We start from the raw sequence: 25616 nt of genomic DNA on the forward strand, positions 1-25616 counted from the left end.
ATTTCCTAACAGTGAGGACAATTAACCAGTGGAACAGCTTTCCTCCAGAAATTGTGGACGCTCCATCACTGGAGGTCTTTAAGAAGAGACTGAACAGCCACTTATCTGAGATAGTGTAGGTTCTCCTACTTGAGCAGGGGACTGGACTAGAACACCTCCAACATGAGTTGCATGGCTTACGGGAGAGGAAAGGGCCCTGATTCCCTTCATTAGCTGCAGTTGGGAACACAGTGTTTAAAAAGGGAAGCTGCATGCAGCAAGCTGTTGGGAGCAAATGTGAATTTATCTTATATTATCATGGCTTTTCTGTGTTCCTGGTGTCTTCCTAACTGTGTGAGTTTTGCCGTGCTTTCAAGTCTGAAATTCCTTCTCCTGCCCTGTCAAGCTAATTACTTCAGTTTGGTTTGTTTGGATTTTTAATTACAGTTCGTATGTATCTTGTTTTGGACTGAATTTTCTATAGTTAAAGGCTGTTCCTGGGAGAGTTTAACCTGGACATTGGGGACAAAGTTGGAGATAATAAAAGGACACTTATTGCTTGTGTGACTGTGTTGCCTTTGTGCCACACCCCGGGTCATCACAATGTCTGCCTCGGAGTTATTGGTTGGAGTTGAGGTTTTCTGGAACACTGACACACCCTGCGGGCCAGTTCCGCCCCCTGGCCTTAAATTTGACACTCCTGATTCAGGTGGTCTGATGTTTCAATTTAATGCACATGTCCATAGGTATGGTTACCTATGGGTCCAATACACAAGAAATAAAAGAATTGCTTTCTTTTAAAGACAAATCTTTAGTACCTCTCTTATTTTCTAGGGGATGGTTAGGTTTTTTTTTTTTCTCTAAATATTGTGAAGGAGCTAAAATAGAAACTTACGAATGATTGTAGGCACCACCAATGTCACAATCGCACAGAGAGCATCCATAAACATGACTTCCAAGACCCCAGTATCCTTCCTACAATGGAAAATAAATGAAATGGAGTCATTACCCCAGTGTGTGAATTCAATTAAAAATACACAGGTGGTCCTCAACTTATGACCACAATCGAGTCCAATATTTCTGTTGCTAAGTGAGACATTTGTTCAGTGAGTTTTGTCCCGTTTTACGACCTTTCTTGCCACAATGGTTAAGTGAGCTCTGTCTCATTTTACGGCCTTTCTTGTCGCAGATGTTTAGTTTAGTTTACTTTATGGACATTGCACATCCTACAATAAAATTAAATGCCATCTTCAGTGTACTATTCAGTAGAATTCAATAGAGCTACTGCCCTGGGATACAAACTGTTTTTCAGCCTGTTTGTCTGTTTTATTATTCTGTACTGGCTGCCAGATGGTAATAGTTCAAAAACAAGGGTTCCCAGGATGAGATGGATCTTTGAGAATGTTTTGAGCTTTCTTAAGGCAGCGGGAGCTATAAAGCTCTTCCAAAGAGGGGAGAAGGCAACCAATGATCCCCTGGGCAATGACGTTAACCCTCTGGAGTGCTGTCCTATCTGCCCCTGTGCAATTGGCAAACCATACGGAGGTGCAGTAAGTTAAGATATTCCCTATGGTGCAGCGGTAGAAGGTCACCAGCAGTTTTCCATTCAGTTGTTGTTTTCTGAGAAGTCTCAGGTAGCATAATCTCTGCGGGGCCTTTTTGAGCAGTGTTGCAATGTGGGCACCCCAGGTCAGGTCCTATTTTAGGATAACATCCAGAAACTTAAAACTGGCCACTTGCTCCGCTCAGTCTCCCTTGATAAGCAAGGGCTGGATGTCTGATCTGTTCCTTCTGTAATCCACTATAAGCTCCTTGGTCTTATTGGGGTCGAGGACCAAGTTATTGTCTCTCCACCACGAAAGCAACCGGTCCACCTCATCTCAGTAGGCAGACTCATCCCTCCCCAGGAGATGAGTCCCACTACTGTTGTATCATCTGCAAATTTAGTAACAGTATTACTAGCATGAGTGGGAATGCAGTTAGGTGGATCACTGCAGATGTTAAGTTAATAATCTAGTTGTTAAGTGAATCGGGCTTCCCCATGGACTTTACTTATCAGAAGTTCCTAAAAGGGGATCACACAACCCCCAGGACACTTCAACCGTTATAAATATAAGGCAGTTGCCAAGCGGCTGAATTTTGATCACATGACACGGGGATGCTGCAATGGTTATGAGTGTGAAAAACAGTCATAAGTACTTTTTTTTAGTGCCGTTGTAACTTTGAACAGTCACTAAATAAACTGCTGTAAGTTGAGGACTACCTGACCCTGATATTTGGATTAAAAGAAAGAGCAAACAGAGGGAACAACACCAGGTGTCATGCATCTGTTGGAGACTAACTCCAAGGGAGAGGAAGAATAGCTGATAGGGAGTGGAGGTGTGGCTCCGGAGGTTGTGGAGGAGGCTGGGGAAGGGCAGAGGCCGGCTGGGCAGTCAGAGGAAGACCCAGGCCCATCCCCTCTCCATCCTGGGGCACACAGGGAGGAGAGAATAAGGGAGAGACGGGAATGGCGTGGTCTACAGGGAGGAAAGGGCCTTGATCCTCTTCATGGGCTGCAGCTGTGACAACTGGTTAAAAGGATGGACATGCGTATGGGCCAGTGCTGGAAACAAAGCGTGGAAATATCTCTAGTCTGTCGTTCCTCTCTGAGCTTGGCGTCCTTCCCAGTGTGTGTTCCGATATCTGTGGATGTCTTCAAGCCCTTATCTTGCCTGGTTCCCTTAATTGCTTCGTTGTGGTTTGTGTTGTTTTTACTCTTATAATTTATAGGCATTTTTAGTTTAAACGGCATTTCCTCCTTTTCGTAACTGCTCGTGGGGGAGTTTTTTGTCTCCAGTTAAGGATATTTGGAGCTTTGAAGCAAAGTGAAGGAATAAAAGGGGCTTCACCTGTTTTTGTGACTGTGTTTATTTTGTATCACACCAAGGAAAGTCCTAAGCAAGATACTCTAGTTGAAAAACTTCTCAATACATACAAGACAGTGTTCACAACGTTGTCCAGTGACAAATTCCTGGCACACACACTTTCCTGATTCTGGGTTGCAAAGAGAGAAAGGCAAACTTCCCTTTGGGTCACACCTGCAAGCTGAAAAGACAGAATTCCAGATCATCATTTGGGTGAGAAATGGATGGCAGCACAAACGCCCTGATGGCAGTGGTGGATTTCCAAATTGTTTCCTACCGGTTCTATTCACGATTCTCTGCCGCGCGAATCAGCTGAGGTAATAAACAAGGGAATATAGGAGAGGAAAGGCAGGGGTGGGTGGGAGGAGCTAACCAGTTCTCCGAACTTGTTCTGACCAAGGCTTCCTGAGACCGTAATTAAGCACACGCTTAGTCCAAACAACGTCTGTTTTATTTCACCATTGGGAATTATGTTCATTCCCAGCCCTTAATGAGTCTCAAATAGTGTCTCGAGATAAGCACCCATCTTTATCTCCTTTGAATTGCTGCCAAAAACTAAAATGCCAAATTAACTGGAAAAAAAACCCAACCAAAGTACAAAGTCCACACAGAGCTTCAAGGTTTAATCCTAACAGAGCGAATGACTTTGCTTCCTGCAAAGGTTTTTCTACCTTTGCACTTCCTTTATACCTTAGGGGAGGGGCAATCACCTCCAAGCCTTACTCCTGAGTCGCCCCTTTTGTCTTAGCTGCTCTTGCCTTCTGGCAGCTCTGCGCACACGCGCACTGGGAACAGGCTCCCCTTGTTCCTCTGCTTTGCTGCTGCCAGACTCTGGAAGCTCGGAAGGCAGCACCCCACTCCCAGATGGTCCTGGCCCCATCTCTGTATTGGACACAGGACCCTCATCTGAGTCCTCCCCAGACTCCCGGACTGGACCCTGTTCTTCCCCACTGTCCAATTTTGCTTCCGTCCGCACAGGCTGCTGACAAACATAGGATAGGACCTGATGGTAAAGACTGCAACGACGACACCATTAAAGCCAACATCTTTAACACATTCTTCGGCTCAGTATTTGTAAACAGCAATGGATCATGCCCAGTATTTCCTAGCCGTACCACAGATAACAACAATGATCTAATACATATCGATTTCACAGAAGACAATGTTGAAAAAGCACTACGCAATCTAAAACCATCTCTATCTATTGGACCGGATGGAATATGTGCCTACTTCTTAAAAAAGCTATCCACTGCCATAGCCAAACCTCTAAGCATAATCTTTGAAAAATCTTTCAGGACCAACTCCTTGCCTAACCTATGGTCACAAGCCACAGTCATCCCCATCTTCAAAAAGGGAGACCCAAGCCTAGTTGAAAATTACAGGCCAATCTCCTTATGCTGCGTCACCTGTAAAGTCATGGAATCAATTATTAACCAATCCATCATCCTCCACTTAGAGACAAATAACCTACTCTCCAATAAACAATTTGGTTTCAGAAAAAAACTATCCTGTAATCTGCAACTCTTACACTGCAAAAACATATGGACGACACAACTCGACCAGGGCAAAAGCAATAGACGCAATCTACATAGACTTCTGTAAAGCCTTTTTTTTAAAAAAAAAAAACAAGTTTTATTAGTTTTCAAAACACACAAGTCATTATTATCCATTACATGTTTAAACCTTTTTCCATTATAAATTTAACAAGTCAGATAAACTATAATTCTGTTTTAAACCATTTCCATATAAACATACCAAAAACCTCTTATCCAATTTCCCTTTATTTCTCTTTACTCTTATTCAATTTTATTATTATTATTTCATCTACTTCTTTCTGACTTAGTTACCATTATTCTCATTCTATATTTCTACAAGGTTTTATTAATTTTCCCCCAAAAAAACCAACATACAAAACATAAAAAAGATCTTTTTGGAAAGTAACTTGGACCCAGGTATCTCTCTTTTCATGGACTTCAATTATATTCAGGCTCATCTTACATATCATTACTTATTTTATTTACCATTCTAAGTCTTCTATATTAACTTCTCCGCATATTTCACTCTTCTTGATTCTATCTTAATTAATCATCTTAATTTGAGTCATTATATTTATATCTTTTGTCCATTCTCTATTATACCTTTGTCTCATTCCTTTTAAAAAGAAAGAAATTTCTCCTGAAATCACTAATCAGAGTATGATGCCTTTCTATCTCCCCACTAAATTAATCAAATTAATCTTTAAAATACCCAATCCGATTTTGCTTGGTACATTCTAACTGAATAATACATCTAAAACAATTAAATACATAGTTAAGCAATAGATTTAAATATTAAAAACAAAATACTATAATGAAAGTTTTATAATAACATCAATACCATAATCTTAATAAACTCTTTAATTAAAGTTTAATATTCTAAATCTCCCCTCATATTATATTTTCAAACCAATCATTATTAACATTCCAACATTTTAATCTCTTATCAACTCTCAAGCCATTTAAAATTTCTATTTCTGATACAATACTACAATATCATCTTATGTACCTTGCAAAATCTCTTTGAAGAAAATACTTATCCTTTATCCCTAAAAAAAATTTCTTTTTTCTCATTTAATTTCAAAACTTTATAACTTTTCTCCACCTTTTCCCTTTCTTTCTTCCCCCAACAAACCTTTCTAGCCCCCCTTCTTCTAGCCTCTGCCTTACTGGCTTCCCTTCTCTGTCGCATTCCTCTTCCCTTTTGTTTACCATCCTTATATTGATTTTGCACCTTGTTTTTCCCTTTCTTAAATGTTTTTTTAAATCTTAAGTCCTTTATTTCTCTTCTTTTTCCTCTTCCTTCCTCTCTTGGTCGAGTTCTGAGATTTATTAAAGATGGCTTCCTTTCTTTGTTCTTCTTCTGCTGTCTTCATCTGTTGCAATGTTTGTTGATAATTAATAAGCGCCATTTCTAAAAAAAAGGAAGGCTTCTTTCAAACCAGCTTTACCATTTTGTTTTGCTTGCTCATAGTCTTTTCTCAGTTCCTCGATAGAAGAAGCCATTATAAATCTTTTCTTTTCTTTTCTCTTACAACAGCCAGAATATTCCAAAGGAAAAATAAGACAATCCCAAAGTTCTCAGTCAGTCCAAACCAAGACAGAGTTCCCATTCTCTCCTCCTGGGGTAGTATCAATTAAAGAAAAGGAAAGTCCAAATCTGTTTCTTAAAGTCTTATTGCAATATATTTTAGTCTTTCAATCCTTAAGGCATCTCCTCCAACAAGGTCTTAGCATACAAATATTTTTTTTAAGTCCTCTCTTTTCCCACTCACCGCTTAGAGCCAGTTTTCACCTAAAAAAATAGGTTTCTTAATGTTCACTTTTTATTCCGTAAAAAAGAGGGTAAGCTATCCTTTCAGCATCATTAAACTGCCGCTTTTTTCCTCTTCTCGAAGGTATCATTCAGAAAGTCATACTTTTCAGGAATTTTGTTAAATATGTCTTAGAGTCCTAGGAACCAAGAAAGACTTTCTCCTCTCAAGCACTTTCTCCACTTCCTCCTGCGCATTCTTACCCGGCTGCCAGCTTCTTTGTGGCGGCCATTACGGACCGCCGCTGCACCGTCCTGGGAAAAGGGGGTTCTGCCGGCCGGGAGGGGGTCTGCAACACCCCAAACCCTTCTCCGGATCCCCCTACCTTCAGCTGCCCCTGCAGGTGGCAGCTAGCTCCGACCCGTCTGGGTCGGAGCTCCAAAAACGGCTAGCGCGGCAGGGATCGCGCAGCTTCGCAAATCCCTGCCGCTCGCGAAGCCGACAAACCGGAAACAACCAGACTTCTGTAAAGCCTTTGATTCAGTGGTACACGACAAACTACTCCTAAAAATAAAATCCTATGGTATCTCTGGACAACTGAATAACTGGATAGAAGCATTCCTGTCAAACAGACAACAAATGGTCAAAATTGGGAGCGTCCTATCAAATTCAGTACCTGTCAATAGTGGTGTCCCCCAAGGCAGTGTTCTAGGAGCAACTCTCTTCATACTCTACATAAATGACCTCTGTGATCATATTAAGAGCAATTAGCGTTCTCTTTGCTGATGATGTAAAGCTGTTCAATACCACAGACAATACTGCTACCCTACAAAAAGATCTTGACTATGTATCAGAGTGGTCAAACAAATGGCAACTTCAAATCTCAACAAATAAATGCTCTGTCTTACATATTGGCAAAAAAAATCAGAAAATAAAATACAAGCTGAATAGTCAAGATCTTGTTGATGACCCAAGCTCTGTAAAGGACCTTGGAATACTCACCTCTAATGATCTAAGTGCTAGAGCCCACTGCAACTACATAGCCAAAAAGGCATTAAGAGTTGTTAACCTAATCCTACGTAGCTTTTTCTCTGGTAATATCACACTACTAAGTAGAGCATACAAAACATTTGCTAGACCAATACTCGAATACAGTTCATCAGTCTGGAACCCACATTACGTATCTGATATTAGCACAATTGAGAAAGTCCAGAAATATTTCACAAGAAGAGTTCTCCACTCCTCTACTCATTGTAGAATACCTTATGCCACCAGACTTGAAATTCTAGAACTAGAAAACCTTGAATTACGCCGTCTTCGGTCTGATTTAAGCATGGTATATAAAATCATACATTGCAATGTCCTACCTTTCAATGAATACTTCAGCTTCAACCATAACAACACAAGAGCACACAATAGATACAAACTCAAAGTTAACCGCACCAAACTTGATTGCAGGAAATACGACTTCAGCAATAGAGTGGTCAATGTCTGGAATACTCTACCCGACTCTGTAGTTTCTTCCCAAACCCCAAAAACTTTAACCTTAGACTGTCTACTATTGACCTCACCCCTTTCCTAAGAGGTCTGTAGGGGCGTGCATAAGCGCACCCAACGTGCCTACCGTCCCTGTCCTATTGTTTCTCTTATTCTTCTTTTATTTTTCTTATATGTACCCATTTCATGTATTCACAACTATGTATACACTTATACTTATTATCTTGTAAACAATTGGCAAATCAAATAAATAAATAAATAAAATAAAATAAATAAACCACAACAGATCTAATCAAAATTTCTGCTACTGATCAGAACCAATCTGAACTGGCTGAATACCACCTCTACCTGATGGGTTAGTCAAAACCATGTAGCAATACCAGTGAAATTGTAGAATTTCAAGGAGGGCAACTGATATGTTGAAATACAACTCATGCTTCTGTTTTTTTTTCCACCCTGACTTAAGTCTACAAGAACTGAACCACAAGAAAATAAAAGAAAAATGCGTACGCTGACAGCCAAGTGGATCGCTTCCATTGATTCCATAGTAGTGCGGCTTGCACTTGTCGCAACGGACGCCTTCAACGTTGGCTTTGCAATGACACTGGCCAGCAATGCTTCCAAGGACAGGATCCGAATGATCCTGGCACAGCCCATTTCGCAGAGTGCCTTCTGGATCGCAGTCACAAGCTAGGGGCAGACAAGACAAAAACTGATATACTACCGTGTTTCCTCGAAAATAAGACCGGATCTTATATTAATTTTTGTTCCAAAAGATGCATTAGGGCTTATTTTCCAGTTAGGTCTTATTTTTGGGGAAATACAGTACTAAATGTGTCCATCTGCCTGTCAATCTTAACTGGGGCTTATTTTTAGGTTAAGACTTATATTACGAGTATCCTGAAAAATCATTCTAGGGCTTATTTTCCAGTTGGGTCTTATTCTCAGGGAAACAGGGTAGGTATAAGGGAGCAATGTAACATTTGGAAACATCCAGTGGTGGGATTCAAATTGGTTTACCACCACTTTGGTGGGTCTGCTTGGTGGGTGTGCTTTGCACATGCGCACGGCAAATGCATGCTTTGCGCGTGCACGGAGGCTTTCCGACTGCCCTTCTCCTGCACTCCTGCACTCTCCCTGTCTCTTCAACAGCTGACATGCAGCAATGCAGCTGAGCATTAAAATCAGGAAATAAAGGTCAGTATGGAGCCGAGATGGGTGGGTGGGTTCAGGATTTGATCTTCGGAGCGAATCGGTTCGCTCCCAGATGATCTTCGGAGCTATCAGTTCGGCTGAACCAGGCTGAACCAGTAGAATCTCACTCTTCGAAACATCACCCAAATTAATACAAGTCGCGTCAAATATAGCAAGTCCTAGGAATTGTCTGAATTCAACCCTCTGGATCAGGGGTGTCAAACTCAATTTCATAGAGGACAGTATCAGAGTTGTGTTTGATCTCGGGGGGGGGGGGGCAGATGGACATGGGCGGGATGGGCATGGCCAGCTTGACATCATTCATGTCAGGGGGCACCTGTGGTCGCCTGGGCAGGGCTAGGGGATCCTCCTGCAGCCCTCTGCCAGTCAAAACGGAGCCCGGGAGGGCTGGCCACTACCAGTCCTTTGCTATTTCCTGGGCAGCCCTGTGGACCATATCTAAGCACCCTGGGCCTTGAGTTTGACACCCCTGCTCTGGATCATCTCACAAGCACTTCACACTTACGAATACACGCATGAGGATCCACCATGGCCTTCTGGGGATCCTGATAAAAGAACGGCTTGCACCGTTCACAATGTTGCCCCGTTGTGTTGTGCTGACAGTCTTCGCAAACTCCGCCACTGGTACGGTTGTTAGCAAGGTACACGGCCATATCAAAATGGCAGCTCTCTGAATGACTGTTGCATTCACATTCTGAAAGAGAAAGCAAACATAATGGGGCCCTTGCACATCAATAAGAACCAGATACCTCGCTAAATAGTAGTAACAATTTCTGTCTGCCTGTAGGAGATGACCAGGCTGAAGAGTCAAACACATCATCAGTCACGAGTCCCTGCGCACCCACAAGAGATCTAACTCCAGCCCACCCTGAATTCCTTTCGATTCTTATCTCCCGCTCATTTCCTTTGCCTGTTAGTTGGCCAGATTCTTGTAGAGGACTCAAGCTTGCAATAAATCTTTATACTGATTTGAACTGCCTGAAACTCCTGATTTTCCCAGCACTTGACACCGCCACACCAATGGAGATTCAGCAGGGTGATGGGTGGTTATATTATCCATAAATCTGAAAAAAATTAAGCCAATCACTGGAATACTTCGGCAAGCATTTTCCTGGGATCCTTCAGCCGGCCTCCAAGGGATGTCATTGTAGAAATCTTTGCATCGTTCACAGGACAAACCGTCTGTGTTGTGTTCACAAAGGCAGTTCCCGTGGACCTGAAACACGTCAATGAAAATTATGGAAGTGCATGTTGGCATCATGGCTTTGCATTTTCTGATGTGGCCTGCTGAAAATGAACTTAGGACAAGGGGTGAACAAACAGCATGTCCACAATAAAATGGGTACATTCATGTGCGTACGCCATTACCCATCATTATGAAACTCTGCTGTGGTGGCACAGTGGTTAGAACGCAGTATTGCAGGCTAATTCTGCTGACTGCCAACTGCGGCAATTTAGCAGTTCAATTCTCATCAGTTCAAGGTTGACTCAGCCTTTCATCCATCTAAGGTCAGTAAAATGAGGACCCAGATTGTTGGGGACAATACGCTGACTCTGTAAACTGCTTAGAAAAGGCTGTGAAGCACTATGAAGTGGTATAAAAGTCTAACTGCTATTCTGTTCTCTCTCCGTGTGTGTGTCTTTGTCTGTCTGTCTGTCTGTCTATCTGTCTATTTATCTCAGGTTGACTCAGCCTTCCATCCTTCCGAGGTCAGTAAAATGAGCCAGATTGTTGGGGGCAATAGGCTGACTCTGTAAACCATTTAGAGAGGGCTGTAAAGCACTGTGAAGCGGTATATAAGTCTAAGTGCTATCGCTAGTGTTGCCATCTTAAGAGGCATCATCTCAGAGCATCCATCTTGCAGAACATTTGGACACAAGAATGACAGTTAAAATGTATTGTGATAACCTTATTGGTACTCCAATATCTATTTCTGAATTGCACTTAGGAATATTGGTGGGATGGGAAGAATCAGGATCACACCTTAAATTCCAGCTAAGCTGATTTAAAGGGACGTGGTGGCTCAGCAGCTAAGACGCTGAGCTTGTCAATCAGAAAGATCGGCAGTTCGAATCCCTAGCACCGCGTAATGGAGTGAGCTCCCGTTACTTGTCCCAGCTTCTGCCAACCTAGCAGTTCGAAAGCATGTAAAAAATGCAAGTAGAAAAATAGGGACTCTTTTGGTGGGAAGGAAACAAGGTTCCATGCGCCTTCGAAGGTGTTTAGTCATGCCGGCCACATGACCACGGAGACGTCTTTGGACAGCACTGGCTCTTTGGCTTTGTAACGGAGATGAGCACCGCCCCCTAAAGTCGGGAACATCTAGCACGTATGTGCAGGGGAACCTTTACCTTTACCATAAGCTGATTTATTGTTCATGCCTATACACAAGAATAATCACTACGTTGGTGCTAGATAAGAACAGAATTCAAGAGGGGTTGGATTTGGATCGTTTGTGGCAAAGTAACAATTCTAGGCTAAATCCTCTCTTGACTCCACTTCCTGTGATCTCTCCAATAGTATTACTGCAACATTTCAAGACAACTGAAGTTTGTGCTCAAACTCTTTTGACTCACCATCCCAGGCTCATGGAAGACGTCCCCTCGCAGATTTTCCCCAGGGCCACAGTGGCTGGTGTGGCCGTTGCACATGCAACTCCCATGAACAACCATTTCATAAAGCGCATAGTAGTATTTTCTCAGAAGACTCTGTTTCTTTTCTCCAAGTAAAGTATCTCCCAGCATGTGAAGCTTTGTGAAGTTGATTCTCAGATTTGTAAAAGCAACCAGCTCTGCGATGAAAATTTGGGGAAATGTGTAAAGTAGTTTAGCTCAAAATAATATCCATAATGGATATAATCCATATTATATCCACATATTTTTATAACAATGTCTCTAACAGTAGCTGATGAGATAAAAAGACGTCATCCCTGACCTGTCGAGCTCTTAACTCTTTTAGTTCAGTTTTTGTATAGTTCTTAATAATATTTTAACTTTGTGTTGTTTAATAATTTGTTTTATAACCTGTAAACCACCCAGAGTTATCTTGTAACCTTGGAGTTAATCTGTGCTGATCTGAGGGCTGTTGGAGAGTTGTTGGAGTCTTCTGGGGGCTGGTTGATTGTGTCTTTTGCATAGTCTATAGTAAAGGTGAAGGTTCCCCTCGCGCATATGTGCTAGTCGTTTCTGGCTCTAGGGGGCCGGGGCTCATCTCTGTTAAAAAGCCAAAAAACCAGCACTGTCCAAAGACATCTCCATGGTCATGTGGCCGGCATGACTAAACGCCTTCGAAGGTGCATGGAACGCTGGTCTCTTCCCACCAAAGTGGTCCCTATTTTTTCTACTTGCATTTTTTACTGCTTTCGGATTGCTAGGTTGGCAGAAGCTGGGACAAGTAACAGGAGCTCAATCCCTTACACAGCACTAGGGATTCGAACCGCTGAACTGCCGACCTTTCTGATCAACAAGCCACTGAGCCACCATGTCCCTCTATAGATGCTGTTAATATGTATGTGTCTAGACCAAGAGAAAAAGACTCTAGAAATTCTCTGGCATTTAACTCCAAGGTTAATTCCAGACCAACAATCGAGTAAGCATTGTACCCCAATGAAGAAACTGCTAAAGAGCCATCAGTAAACAGCCCAACCAAAGAATCGCTAAGACTGCCCCCATCCACACAGATAGGCAAGCCACTACAATATGAACTGACAGCAAACAGCACTCCTTACTAGCACTGATGATGTTACCTAGATTGGTCATGAAACCTCTGCAAGAAAATCACCAAACTCAGATCACACCAAAGACCCCATAGTTGTCTTCACCCTCCTCCTGCTCCTCCTCCTGCTGCTGCTGCTCCTCCTGCTGCTCCTCTTCCTCCTCCTGCTCTTCCTCCTCCTGCTCCTTCTCCTGCTCCTCTTCCTCCTCCTCTACACAAAGCCCACCCCCTTCTAGCACTGATGATGTTACCTAGTTTGGTCATGAAACGTCAGCAAGAGAACAAGCAAGTTCAGAGTGCACCAAGGGCCCCTCACTTTATTAACAGTTGTGTTCTACCCCTGAGTTATCAAAAGAATCAAAGCAAAGAAGAATTGGTAAAGGACCGTTCAAATCCCAACTATTCCTACCTTGGATGTACGGACCATAAGAATTTTCTATTTCAAATCTGGGATCCAGAACTTTGAAAATAACCTGTCAAAATCCCAAAAAAATATTTATAAGGATAAGTGCAGGGAAGGAAAACATTCACTCCTTGCCAATACGACAATAATTTCTCTTGTTCAGTGAGACGTTTGTTAAGTGAGTTTTGCCCCCATCTTATGACATTTCTTGCCACGGTCATTAAGTGAATCTCCTGCAGTTGATAAGTTAGTAACCCGGCTGTTAAGTGAACCTGGCTTCCCCATTGACTTTGCTTGTCAGAAGGTTGCAAAAGGGGATCAACCGTCATAAATAGGAGTCAGTTGCCAAGCACCTGAATTTTAATCACATGAGTGCAGTGGCCATAATTATGAAAAAACGGTCATAAATCTCTTTTTCCAGTGCCGTTGTAAATTTGAACAGTCACTAAGAAAACTATTGTAAGTCGAGGGCTACCTCTACTTTAACTACAGAATGAACCATAAAAACTCTCTGGCAGCTTTCTGACTTCAAGGCAATTTGAACACTATTGTACATCATTGTATATGTGGAAATTATATATTGTGAGTTACTCCTGAGAAAATGAAGTACAGAAGAGATTCCATGTTTATCCGAAATATGGCCTATGAAATGATTATTGGACAGTGATATAACTGTATTTAACAAACATATTATGTTTTGTAACATGTTATGTTTTGAAAGTAAAATGTCATGTTCTTGGCTGGGGTGAGGGTTTGTAATCTTGGCTTAAAGATTAATGTCAGAGATTTTAAGTCATTCTGACCCAACAGAAACCTGTTAATGATCCATTGTGCTTCGATGGACATAACAGGAAGAAGCCATGAGAATGAGGATAGTTTCCAAAGACAAGGAAACAGGTGTTTTGCTATGGGAGTGGCGTAGGAAGATATGTAGCTTGGATAGATTGTGAACCCAGGAAAGGGGCAGAGACTGCATATTTCAACCTGTATATAAACCCCAGCCCTCCTGGGAACCATGTCTTCTGCCATGAGCAGAATTCCCTTTTGCAAAAGCTTAATAATAAAGCTCTTGTTCACTGTCTCTGGTTGTTTTTGTGATTATTATCACAATCATGGACATTTGTAATTGTACCGAGAATCCAAATCATTCAAGTGAAATCAGATACATACTTCCCCTTCGGTTGATGGTTCGATATCTGAATATTTGGAGTCACACACGAGGTCTCCAACCTCTTTGGGTGGCCTTGAAGGAATGTCCGGAAAAGAAGCAGTACAGTTTTGTGCGAAATATCGATAGGCCTTCCAGGTTTGACCGTAATCTGCAGAACGCTCCACCAACATGGCGGCGGGACGAAAAGTCTATAAGAGAAATACACACCTTCAGATTGGTATGACTTTATGCTATGAACACTTAAGCATCTGAGACCAGGGATGGCCTTCAAAAAGTTTAGCAATGGGTTCTCTGCCTGGTTGCTGGCTGGGCATGGCCATGGTGGGTGTGGCCTAGTCGGCCTCCTGCACCATGGTGGTGGGGGCTGTTTTGGCCCTCCCCAGGCTCCGGAGGCTTTCCTTGAGCTTCCGGGAAGGCAAAAATGGCCTCTCCAGATTCCAGAGGCTCTCTGGAAGCCAGAAACAGGCCCATTTCCAGCCTTCCTGAACTTTTGGGAGGCCCATTTTTTTGCCCTCCCCTACCTGCATCCCATGGATGTGGCTTTGCTTGTTTGCGCGGTCTGCTTGCTGGCATGCTGCGACCTGTTGTGGCCTGCCAGCGGCCAGCAGAGCTGGCGGCAGATTCGGACAGTGAGGAAGTTGGGGATGAATCCTGCATTCTGAGGAATGTTCTGACAAGGGTTCTGCGTTGGAGGCAGAGATGGAGCCAGGGCTGTCCGATAATTATCAGCTGCCTTTGGAGTCAGAGTTCAGTGGGGCAGAAGAAGAGCTGGAGCCTGCTCCCAGTGTACACATGCGCAGAGCTGCCAGAAGAAGGGAACAGCTAAGGAACAGGGTTTGACTCGGAAGTAAAGCCACAGATGGATGGTGAATGGCATAGGGAATAAACAGGAGCGAAAGAGGAGTGGTGTCTTGCAGGAGACAATTAGTTCATTTAATTAGGGTGAAGATCTGTTCCTGATTCCTTGCCAAGTATTGTCTGCTACAGACAATAGCGTTTGGAAGATATTGGCTTGGCAACTCTCCAAGCCTGATAAAGGTCTGTAGTTGTGAAATCTCTTGAAAGACTGTTGGCCGGGACTTTGCTGGAGAGGAATTCCCTCTAACTTAAATAAAAGGGGTTTTATCGGGACAAGGAGTTGGCTTCGTGCTTTTGGGATGCCTAGGTCAGAACAGGACTGGGTGTTGGGGACTCCATGACTTAAGCCATCAGTAGAATGCAAGCAATCTGTGCATTCCTGCTCAAACACATACTGCAAATCTCTCCTGTTTTACCTGTGGCTACAGACAAGCCTTAACCAGATTTAAATCAGATTTAAAAGCTGAGGAGACGATACGCCTCATTGAATTGCTGCTATAAACATTAGCTGAAGCATGAACAGTTTATGCAGATCCGTTGCAGATCTTGGCATCGGGAAGTCAGGCTAAAGTTGAAATCCTAAATAGGCTGAATTTAGGAAGTCTTAAATATGAAAAAAATGCTGAAAGGGGTAAATCCCCCCTTTTTTTTGCTAAGCATAAAAAAAAGCGTATATCTTTTTTTTTCTTTTGCAAAAGGTAAATTGCCTTCCAGGTGATCGTGGATCCTAGTCAACAGCAGCTAAGTAATTCTGAGATGCACAGTGTTGATTCTAAACAAGATAAAAGCAGGCATTGCCTGAACAATGTTGGGAATACTCTACCTGACTCTGTGGTTTCTTCCCCAAACCCCAAAAACTTTAACCTTAGACTGTCTACTATTGACCTCACCCCTTTCCTAAGAGGTCTGTGCATTAGCGCACCAACGTGCCTACCGTCCCTGTCCTATTGTTTCTTTTTATTTTTCTTATATGTATCCATTTCATGTATTCATAACTATGTTTATACTTATGCCTATTATCTTGTAAGCAATTGACAAATCAAATAAATAAATAAAAATAAATAAATAAAATACTCTAAATAATTACCAGGAGATTAAATAATGTAATAGTGTATTTTTGGTACCTTGAAAATCAGAATAAGATGACTGAACTGAAACATGTTTTCCAAGTCCAGCTGAATACTGACATGGTCAACACCTGCAAATTAATAAGCCAGATGCAGGTCATAGGAAAATGAACAAAAAATAAGAAAATATTTATTGTCTTTCTGATGAATCAATTGCATTTAGGGTTTCTCCTATAGAAACCACTTCAAGGATATGTTTTGTTTTCAAAAGAAAATGGCCAGAGGATTGACATTTTGTGGTACCTCTGAGGTTCATTTTCTGGGGACACGGTTAACTAACTCAATTTGATGGCTTATGTTTCCAACTCTCAAACAATTTTGATAATTATCTTGATTATTATCAGAATGATCACAATTATTTTACAAGGAATGCCCCCCCCACATACACACACAATGTGCAAGCCTTACAAAGCACAAATTCTTATTCTATCTGATTCCATTCATTTTAGATCATAATGAATGGATGTATTAGTGGTATAAAAATTGCAAACATTCAAATGTATAATTTATTGATCCTGTTTTTTTTTCCTTCTTGCATTTCTCTAACTTAATTAATGGGCTAGTGTCATTTTAGCATCTTAAAATATTTAAATCTTTAGCATCCAGGTATTTCTCATCTGAAATACTGCATCCAGTTTTGGTCACCACATTATTAAAAAAGATGTTGAGTCTCTGGAAAGAGTGCAGAGAAGAGCAACCAAGATGATTAAGAGCTTGGAGACTAAAACATATAAAGAACGATTGTTGGAATTGGGTATGGCCAGTCTAGAGAGAAGAAGGACTGGGGGGCATGACAGATTTGCTCCAGAATCTGAGGGGCTCACAGAAAGAAGAGGTGGATCAACCTATTATCCAAAGCACCTGAAGGAAGGACAAGAAACAATGGATAGAAACCTAAACAAGGAGAGAACTAACCTAGAATTAAGGAGAAACTTCCTAACAGTGAGAATAATTAATCAGTGGAGCAGCTTGCCTTCAGAAGTTGTGGATGTTCCATCACTGGAGGCTTTTAAGAAAAGACTGGACAACCACTTCTCTGGAATGGTATAGATTCTCCTGTTTGAACAGAGGGGTTGGAATGGAAGAACTCCAAGGCCCCTTCCAACTCTATTATTCTGTTAAATAGAAGATATTCAATGATGCTGCAAATAATTGAAATCTCCTATCGTTCCAAATGTGACAGCTGTTGCAGGAAATGGCTGTCCCTCTGCTTGATGTTAGGCACCGAGCCATCAATTGGTTTCTTTGGATAATTTTAGAACCTGATTTTGCTACCAACAAGTATTAACCTTTCTGGCCAAATACCATCCAGAGACAGGGATTTGCCACTTTGCTCGTGAAATGGTCAGATGGAAGTTGGACAAATAAACAGCAGAAGCAAATTGGCTAAAAGTAATAAAACCGGCCGAAGCCAACTCACCGTTTTCAGATTGCCACCATTTCTTCCGATCGCGTTCCAAACGGGTGACCACATTTTCAATGGAGTGGCTGTTGGTTTGGAAAAGTGGGTGGTAGGGGTGCCTGGAATCGCAGGTGAAGCATTTCTTCGTATCCTAAGAAAGGGCAGACACAAATCTTCTCTTTGATCTTATTTGGGGGGTTCAGTGGTGATGATTTCCTAGTAGATCAATGCAGCGGTGGGATTCAAACAAAATTACTACCAGTTCTGTGGGCGTGGCTTGGTGGGCATGGCAGGGAAAGATACTGTAAAATCTCCATTCCCTCCCCGCTTCTGAGGGAAGGTTACTGTAAAATTCCCATTTCCTCCCCACCCAACTAACCTGCTTTCCAGCTCCATTCTCCTGTGCAGGGCAACCAAAGAAGATCTAGCTGATCAGCTGGGACTCAACGGGAGGCAGAGAATAGATGGGGGCGGGGCTAGTCAAACGTGGTATTTGCCGGTTCTACAAACTAGGGGGTCACCAACCTTTTGGACCTCAGGGACCACCAAACTCATAATTTTAAATCCCATGGACCAGAGACCCTGGGAAAATCCCAAAAAAAGGTCTGCAGGAAAATTCCTCACCCCATTTTCCTACCAATAGATCGTTCTCTTTTTGGGATTGCAGGATACTGTCTCCAGTTCTGTTCTCAGAGGGAGAGACTTTTGGCTTCATGCAAGGAAAGCAGCAGAAGCAGCAGAAGTCTTTCTTTCTCTCCCCCAAACTCCACCAGAAATGAGTCTTTGTGAGACTTGTCGCGCCGGCGCAGCCTTTTGGAGCAGGAGGCCTTGCAGGGTCCCAAAGACTCATTTCTGGTGGAGTTTGGCAGAGAGAAAGAAAGACTTTTGCTGCTTTCCTTGCGTGCAGCCAAAAGCAGCAGAACAAAGAAGCAGAAAGAAGCAGCCCGGTGGCCAGGCGAGGGGCATGGGGCGAGTGGGGCAAGTTCCCCCCTCCGCCCTTTCCCCCCTTCCCTCACTACCTCATGTTGTTCGCAATGCAAGCCTTGTGTTCCCACGGGCCATGTGGGTGGTGCAGCCTTGTGTTCCCATGCAGCCTGGATTAATTGCTTTGGGGGCTGCTTTGGGGGTGACATTTCCCTGCAGACCACCAAAATTTTCTCGTGGATCACCATTGTTCCCCCGGCCCACTGCTTGGTGACCATTGCTCCAAACTACTCAAAATTTCCGCGAATGGTTCTCCAGAACTGGTCAGAACCTGCTGAATACCGCCTCTGGACTAACGGTTTTCAACCCCCCCCTTGCATAAACCACTCTGCAAGCGCCAGAGACCAAGAAGGAAGATGAGCTGACAGAAAAGTTTATTTGTACACGCCCTGTGCTTTTCACACTTCCCTGCTTCATTGCTCTCAGAAGTGAGAAGGGAACAATGGCCTCATTCTCGGGATTTGATGGAGATGAAAGATAATTTCACCTCACAATCCTAAGCCTCCTGTGTCTGATTCTGTCTGTTCTCTTTCCTGAAAAGTCTATCCTCTTTCCAGGAAATCTCACCAAGGAGAGAGAAAGCAGAATTAACTCCATAATATAAAGGCGACATGATTTGGGAATAGCCAACTGAAGCAACTAAGAATTACAGATTAACAGAATTGGGACTTGGTAGATCATCTAGTCAACCCCCTGCCCCAGCCAAACTTAACTGCATTGCGCATGTGTGCACCTCCCAGCTGATTTTTGGCCCGTTTGAGGCCATTTCTGCCCTCCTGGAGGCTTGAGGGAAGCCTCTCCAGCCTCAGGAAGCCAAAAAATGGGCCTTCCGGAAATACCAGAAGTGCCGAAACGGGCCCATTTTCAGCCTCCCGAGGCTGCAGAGGTTTCCCTCGAGTCTTCAGGAGGGCAAAAATGGCCTCCTCTGGGCTCCAGAGGCCCTCTGGAGGCTGAAAATGGGCACTTCCAGCATTTCCGGAATGCCCGTTTTTTGGCCTCCCGAGGCTGCAGAGGCTTTCCTCGAGCCTCCAAAAGGGTGAAAAATGCCTCAAACAGGCTGAAAATCAGCTGGGAGGCACGCACATGCACAGTGCAGAGTGGGGGTGTTGCACACGCATGCGCAGGGGGGCGGGGCACATTGCATTGTGGGTGCTGGCATGTACACTTTCGATACACCACAACAAAAAGGTTCGCCATCACTGGACTAGGAATTTGTCTCTGCTGTAGAAGCTCACAGTGTTCTGATCTCTCTCTTTTCTTCTTCTTATTTTTCTCTCTCTGTCTTTCTGGAAGGATGAAAAGTTGACAGTGATGATAAATGTCTGAATGCAAGACAGAACTAAGAAGCAGCTCTGCCTTCAGGTCAGGCAGAGTTTAAAGAACAGAAATTCTTTTATGGCAAACTCAAAGTATCCCTGAATGATGAATGTAATGTTTTGGCAATTCAGCAAATGGATTCCTTAGGGACAAAGGAGTAGAAAACTGTTTAAGAAGTTCAGGCTTGTGAAATATTTCTTAAAAAATTTCTGATTTATAAATAAAGCTCCGATTTAGAGATTAGCGTTCTTACGATGGACTAATCCTTAGAATTAGGCCTTATGATGGGGTAAGGATTTTATTCAGTGGTGGGATTCAAACAATTTTTACTACCAGTTCTGTGGGCGTGGATAGGTGGGCATGGCCATGTGACTGGGTGGGTGTGGCTTTTTTATTTTGGACCCTTCTACACCCCGTTTTGGGACCTTCCTGGCCTCAGAAGAGACTTTTTGCTCCCAGATGTTTCTCCTCTCTTCCAAGAAGCTTCTTCAGCTCTCTGAAGAAACTTCTTGGATGAGAAGTGAAATGTCTTCAAAGAAAAACCAGAAAGTCCAGTTGCCTCTTGAAAAAGCACCTTTTGGGACAACCAATGGAACAATTTGTGGGTGCTCCATCACTGGAGGTTTTGAAGAAGAGATTAGACAACCATTTGTTCAGAATAGTATAGTGTCTCCTGCTTGAGCAGAGAGTTGGACTAGAACTGTGATGGCGAACCTATGGCCAAATGCCCAGAGCCATTTGTACCAGCACGCGAGCTGCAGGCAAACTTATCTCACCGAGTATGTGTGTGCCTCACAGCTGATTTTCGGTCGGTTTGAGGTCTTTTTTGGCCTCCCAAAGGCATGAGGAAGGCTTCTGCAGGCTTTGCAGGCCGAAAACTAGCCCCGTTTTGTCACTTCCTGTTTTTCCGAAAATACCGGAAGTGATGAAACGGGGCTAGTTTTTGGCCTGCAAAGCCTGCAGAAGCCTTCCTCAAGCCTTTGGGGGGCCAAAAAAGGCCTCAAACCAGCCAAAAATCAGCTGTGAGGCACAGGGCAGGTAAGGGGGTGGGTGGGTGGGGATTACACGTGCATGCGTAGGGGGCCTGGGGGGGCATGCATTGCCTTCTGAGTGCTGGCACGCGACCGCAAGCATGCAAGCACAAGCACAATTTTTGGCACAGGAGCCCAAAACGGTTAGCTACCATTGGACTAGAAGATCTCCAAGGAGGTCCTTTCTAACCCTATTATTTTATGTTCTATGTTTTTCTTCTGCTGCTTAGCCTTGAAAATATGGGATCAAATTTCAGACAGAAGGAAATGGATGACAAATTCGGGATGCCTACAATGTGTGTATCTTCTTGGCATTACGATAAACTTTACGATAAACATTACGATAAATTACGATAAACTCACCTCAAGGTATCCCACAATGCAATACTTCTGAGGGCCAAACAATCCACATGTAGATGAAGCTGTCAACTGTTGGCTGCGTCCCACAAGCAGATCTCCGACTGATGGGTGACAAGCTCCCAGCTGACAGCTATTCTGACTGCTCAGAATGTCTGGGAGTGATACTGAACACAAAATAAAGAGGAAACATGGCATCAACTGTCCAGCTGGCAAATCCAAAAAAAAAAGAAAGAAAGAAACTCCAGGGACATTATTTTTTCTACCAAGGGTATAACCAGCGGTGGGATTCCAAATTTTTTCCCACCAGTTCTATGAGAGAAGCATGCGCAACATTCATGTCAGAGTATAATCATGAACTGGAATAGAGCATGGTAACAAGGTCTGCCAATGAATAGGCATAGCAACTGAGTCAGCCAATGAGGACTGTTTGGAAACTGAAACTGAAGAAGTAGCCTAGGCGTGGCTCTATATTAAGCTCTGAAGCTATGTTAAGCTCTGAGTCTGTCTATTGAAAATGAAACTGCTTCTCTCCTCTGCTGTGTGTCTTGCTTGCTTGCTGAAAACTAGAGCTCTGCTCTGAACCTGCAACATGTCTGCTTCTGTTTGAGTTTGCTCCATGTTGGAGAAATTTACAACTGGTATTGTAAAATGTACTTTATATGTTTATAAAGAAGTTAAATGAAGCCTCAGCCACCTGTGTTTACTTTTCTGGTGCTGAATTTACGCTGCAATACTCTGAACAATTCAGAAACCAACCTCTGTCAGCACTGGTGAGGTGAGCTGTTTTTTTAGCTCAGCTGAGGTACAGCAATTCGCTCTGCCACGCGAATCAGCTGAGGTAAAAAACCAAGGAAATATAGGATAGGTTGGGGGGGTAGGTGGGTGGGGCCAGCCAGCTGTGATATTTGCCAGTTCTCTGAACTGGTTAAAATTTCCACTACCGGTTCGCCAGAACCAGTCCAAACCGGCTGAATACCACCTCTGAGTATAATTGAATAAACCGCATTGTTACAGGAGAAGCGAAACCAACTCTGGGATTTCCCGCACAAAAGCAAGCATAGTTAGTCTCTCCTTTTTCCTACAGGCCACCCATGGGCCACAACATCCACCAATCACACATATTCATTTTGTTATGGGGAACTGTCTAAAAATGCCAAAACATCTACTCGGTGTGTTCTTCGGATGCCAGCAATGTCCCACAGGTACCGATGGATGCTTGAACGCCATTCTCTCTCCCTTGCCTTCTATCCACCTCCCTCCTTGTTATTGTGAAGCTGCGAGTGAAGACAATGTGTAAGTAAAACCATGGATCAATTTTGACACACATTTTGTTGAATGACAGGCTTCTCTGAACAGATCAAGATATCTGGATGCTAACTCTCAAATCATCTGGGAATATCGAACATTGAAAATACTGGAAAATACTAAACAAGGGAAGACTGGCTACTTGACGAAAGTTTAAGTTGTCCAACCTTGCATTTTCCACAACATTATATATATTTTCCCTATTACTTATATCATCCCTGGCTTAAGAATGTCACTGCATGTTAAGTTTCAACCTGTTGTAGTCCACCGGCAGCCTGTGGAGATGGCAGCAGAATCGGACAGTGGGGAGGAACATGGGCCAGTCCAGGAGTCTGGGGAGGACTCGGATGCGGGTCCTGCATCCGATACAGAGATGGGGCCAGGACCATCTGGGAGTTGTGTGCTGACTCCGGAGCCTCCAGAATCTGGCAGCAGTGAGGCAGAGGAACAAGGGGAGCCTGTTCCCAGTGTGTATGTGCACAGAGCTGCCAGAATGCAAGAGCAGCTGAGACAAAAGGGGCGACTTGGGAGTAAGGCTTGGAGGTGATTGCCCCTCCCATAAGATATAGAGGAAGTGCAAAGGGACAGGAACATTTGCAGTAAGCAACGTTGTTTGCTTTGTTCGGATTAAACCCTGAAGCTCTGTGTGGACTTTGTACTCCATTTGGCTTTTTACAGTTAATTTGGCACTCTAGTTGTTGGCAACAATTCAAAGGAGATAAAGGTGAGTGCTTATCTCGAGAGACTGGGACTCATTACCGGGTGGGAATGCACATAATTCCCAGTGTTGAAATAAAAAGAGAGTTGTTTGGACTACGTGTGTGCTTAATTATGGTCTCAGGGAGTGTTGGTCAGAACATAACCTAGCCAAGCAGGGAACACAAGGTGGGAGAGATGACAATGGAGACACCCCCAAGGAGCTTTTCCAAAAGACAACTGGACTTCCTTTGTTTTTGCTTGACGACGTTTCAAACCAGGAAAGGAAAGAGAAGGAAAAGTGCTTCTCCGTCACCACACCTGTCAAGGACCAGAATTCCCCAGTCACCTAAGATTCCAATGTGGGTGATCCTGCTTGTCTTTAGAAGTCTCCTAAAATTTGGTCTTCCCACCCTGGACCTATTTTGGGAAGTGTTCAGCTCATCTTGATTGTCTTTGGCATATTTTTCCCTTTTTCGTTGTGTCTTGGTTTTTAATCTTTCTGATCTTAGCCTCAAATCCCATTATATTTTATTTCTTTAAAAGATTTTACAGTTGCCTATCTTCTTCTCTTCCTCCTTCTCCACCTCCTCCTCCTTGAAAAAAAAGAAGAAGAGGAGGAGGGGGGGAGAAGAACAGGAAAAAGAAGAGCAGGAGCAGGAGGAAGAGGATGAGGATCAGAAGGAGAGGATGAAGAAGAACAGGAAGAAGAGGAGGAGGACCAGGAGGAGGAGGAGAAGGAAGAGGAGGAAGATGAGAAGGAGGAGATGAAGAAGAAAAACAGGAAGAAGCTGGAGGAGGAGGCGAAGGAGGAGGAGGAAGAGGAGGAGAAGGAGGAGACAAAGAAGAACAGGAAGAAGAAGGAGGAGTAGGAAGAGGAGGAGAAGGAGAAGATGAAGAGGAACAACAGGAAGAGGATGAAAATGAGAAGGAGGAGATGAAGAAGAACAACAGGAAGAAGGAGGAGATGGAGGAGGAGGAGGCGACAAAGAAGAACAGGAAGAGGAGGAAGAGGAGGAGCAGGAGGAGGAGCAGGAAGAGGGTGAGGATGAGAAGGAGAAGATGAAGAAGAACAACAGGAAGAAGGTGGAGGAGGAGGCAAAGAAGGAGGAGACAAAGAAGAAGAACAGGAAGAAGAGGAAGAGGAGGAGCAGGAAGAGAGGAGAAGGATAAGACAAAGAAGAACAACAGGAAGAAGGAGGAGATGGAGGAGGAGGAGGAGGAGGCAACAAAGAAGAACAGGAAGAAGAGGAAGAGGAGGAGCAGGAAGAAGATGAGGATGAGAAGGAGGAGATGAAGAAGAACAACAGGAAGAAGAAGGAGGAGGAGGAAGCGGAGGAAGAGGAGGAGACAAAGAAGAAGAACAGGAAGAAGGAGGAGGAGCAGGAAGAGGAGGAAGAGAAAATAATAATAAAACAATAAACAAATAGAAAATCTAGCAAAAAATCCCACCCAATCCTGGCACCCAAAACACAAGTCCAGCCAAAACTCCAGGTGTGACTGCACCCACACAGTTTTCTTCCCAAGGTTACAGGACTGTCTTGTTTTCGCCTTTGCTCATTTCATTTTGTTGTTTTACTTCCCAGTCTATCCAAGAGCTTGGCATTGCGTGCGTGTTTTCCACCCACTCGTTCCGCTCGCTTAAGCTCTGAGCCAGGTTGGTTGATGCCTCTTGTGGAGTTCACAAAGAAATTTCTTGGATGAGAAGCAAAACGTTTTCAAGGAGAACAAGAACCCAGAAAAGTCCAGTTGCTTTTTTGGAAAAGCACCTTTGGGACAACCCTTGTTCATATACTGTATATGCAAACCAAAATTCTGGGCTGTCAGATTTCAGCATGAAACTCTGAAGAAATGTTCGGGTGAAATTAAAAAGTTGATTAAAAGTATTTCACTATTACTCCAAATAATAAGAACCAAGCTTTATGGAAAACATAGGCCTATTCCCAAAGTCCTAGACCAGGGGTCCTCAAACTTGGCAACTTTAAGACTTGTGGACTTCAACTCCCAGAATTCTCCAGCTGGAGAATTCTGGGAGTTGAAGTCCACAAGTCTTAAAGTTGCCAAGTTTGGAAACCTCTGTCCTAGACCTACAAATATGAACAGGCATTTGGAGTTGTGATGCAATTTACGTCTTTTAATAAAATCTGTGGCTCCGAAGTTGTGCTGCCAGAACGCTGCTGATTTTTTTCTGTCATCATAGATTAACTCAACTCTTACAATGAGTTAGAGAAGCAACATAGCATAGGGAAGGTGTGTAGTGAAAGATGTAGATCTGGCTAGATCTCAGCTAGGCTTGTACCAGGTTTGCTAGCTCAGGTATTCATAGTATAAACTGGTAGTAGACAGGGGTGGGATTCAATT

The 25616-nt window shown here is 43.3% G+C and overlaps 1 protein-coding gene across 1 annotated transcript in view; it reads right to left on the reverse strand.

Annotated features, from left to right (window-relative positions):
- The window catches only part of LAMB4 (laminin subunit beta 4), a 57621-nt gene extending 36172 nt beyond the window's left edge, over positions 1-21449 (reverse strand). The window contains exons 1-11 of the mRNA XM_087969101.1: positions 21258-21449; positions 17581-17713; positions 16158-16231; positions 14175-14363; positions 13011-13074; positions 11464-11678; positions 9982-10102; positions 9392-9580; positions 8182-8361; positions 2957-3066; positions 875-954 (exon numbers count right to left, since the gene is read on the reverse strand). Coding sequence (XP_087825227.1) covers positions 875-954; positions 2957-3066; positions 8182-8361; positions 9392-9580; positions 9982-10102; positions 11464-11678; positions 13011-13074; positions 14175-14363; positions 16158-16231; positions 17581-17713; positions 21258-21449 — 1547 coding nt within the window. The remainder of the gene's footprint in view (positions 1-874; positions 955-2956; positions 3067-8181; positions 8362-9391; positions 9581-9981; positions 10103-11463; positions 11679-13010; positions 13075-14174; positions 14364-16157; positions 16232-17580; positions 17714-21257) is intronic.
- Between the last annotated feature and the right edge of the window lie 4167 nt (positions 21450-25616).

The sequence above is a fragment of the Notechis scutatus genome, chromosome 6 (genome assembly GCF_049901735.1).
Source record: "Notechis scutatus isolate UNSWTSFEM ecotype Mainland chromosome 6, rNotScu1.2, whole genome shotgun sequence".
Lineage (NCBI taxonomy): Eukaryota > Metazoa > Chordata > Lepidosauria > Squamata > Elapidae > Notechis > Notechis scutatus.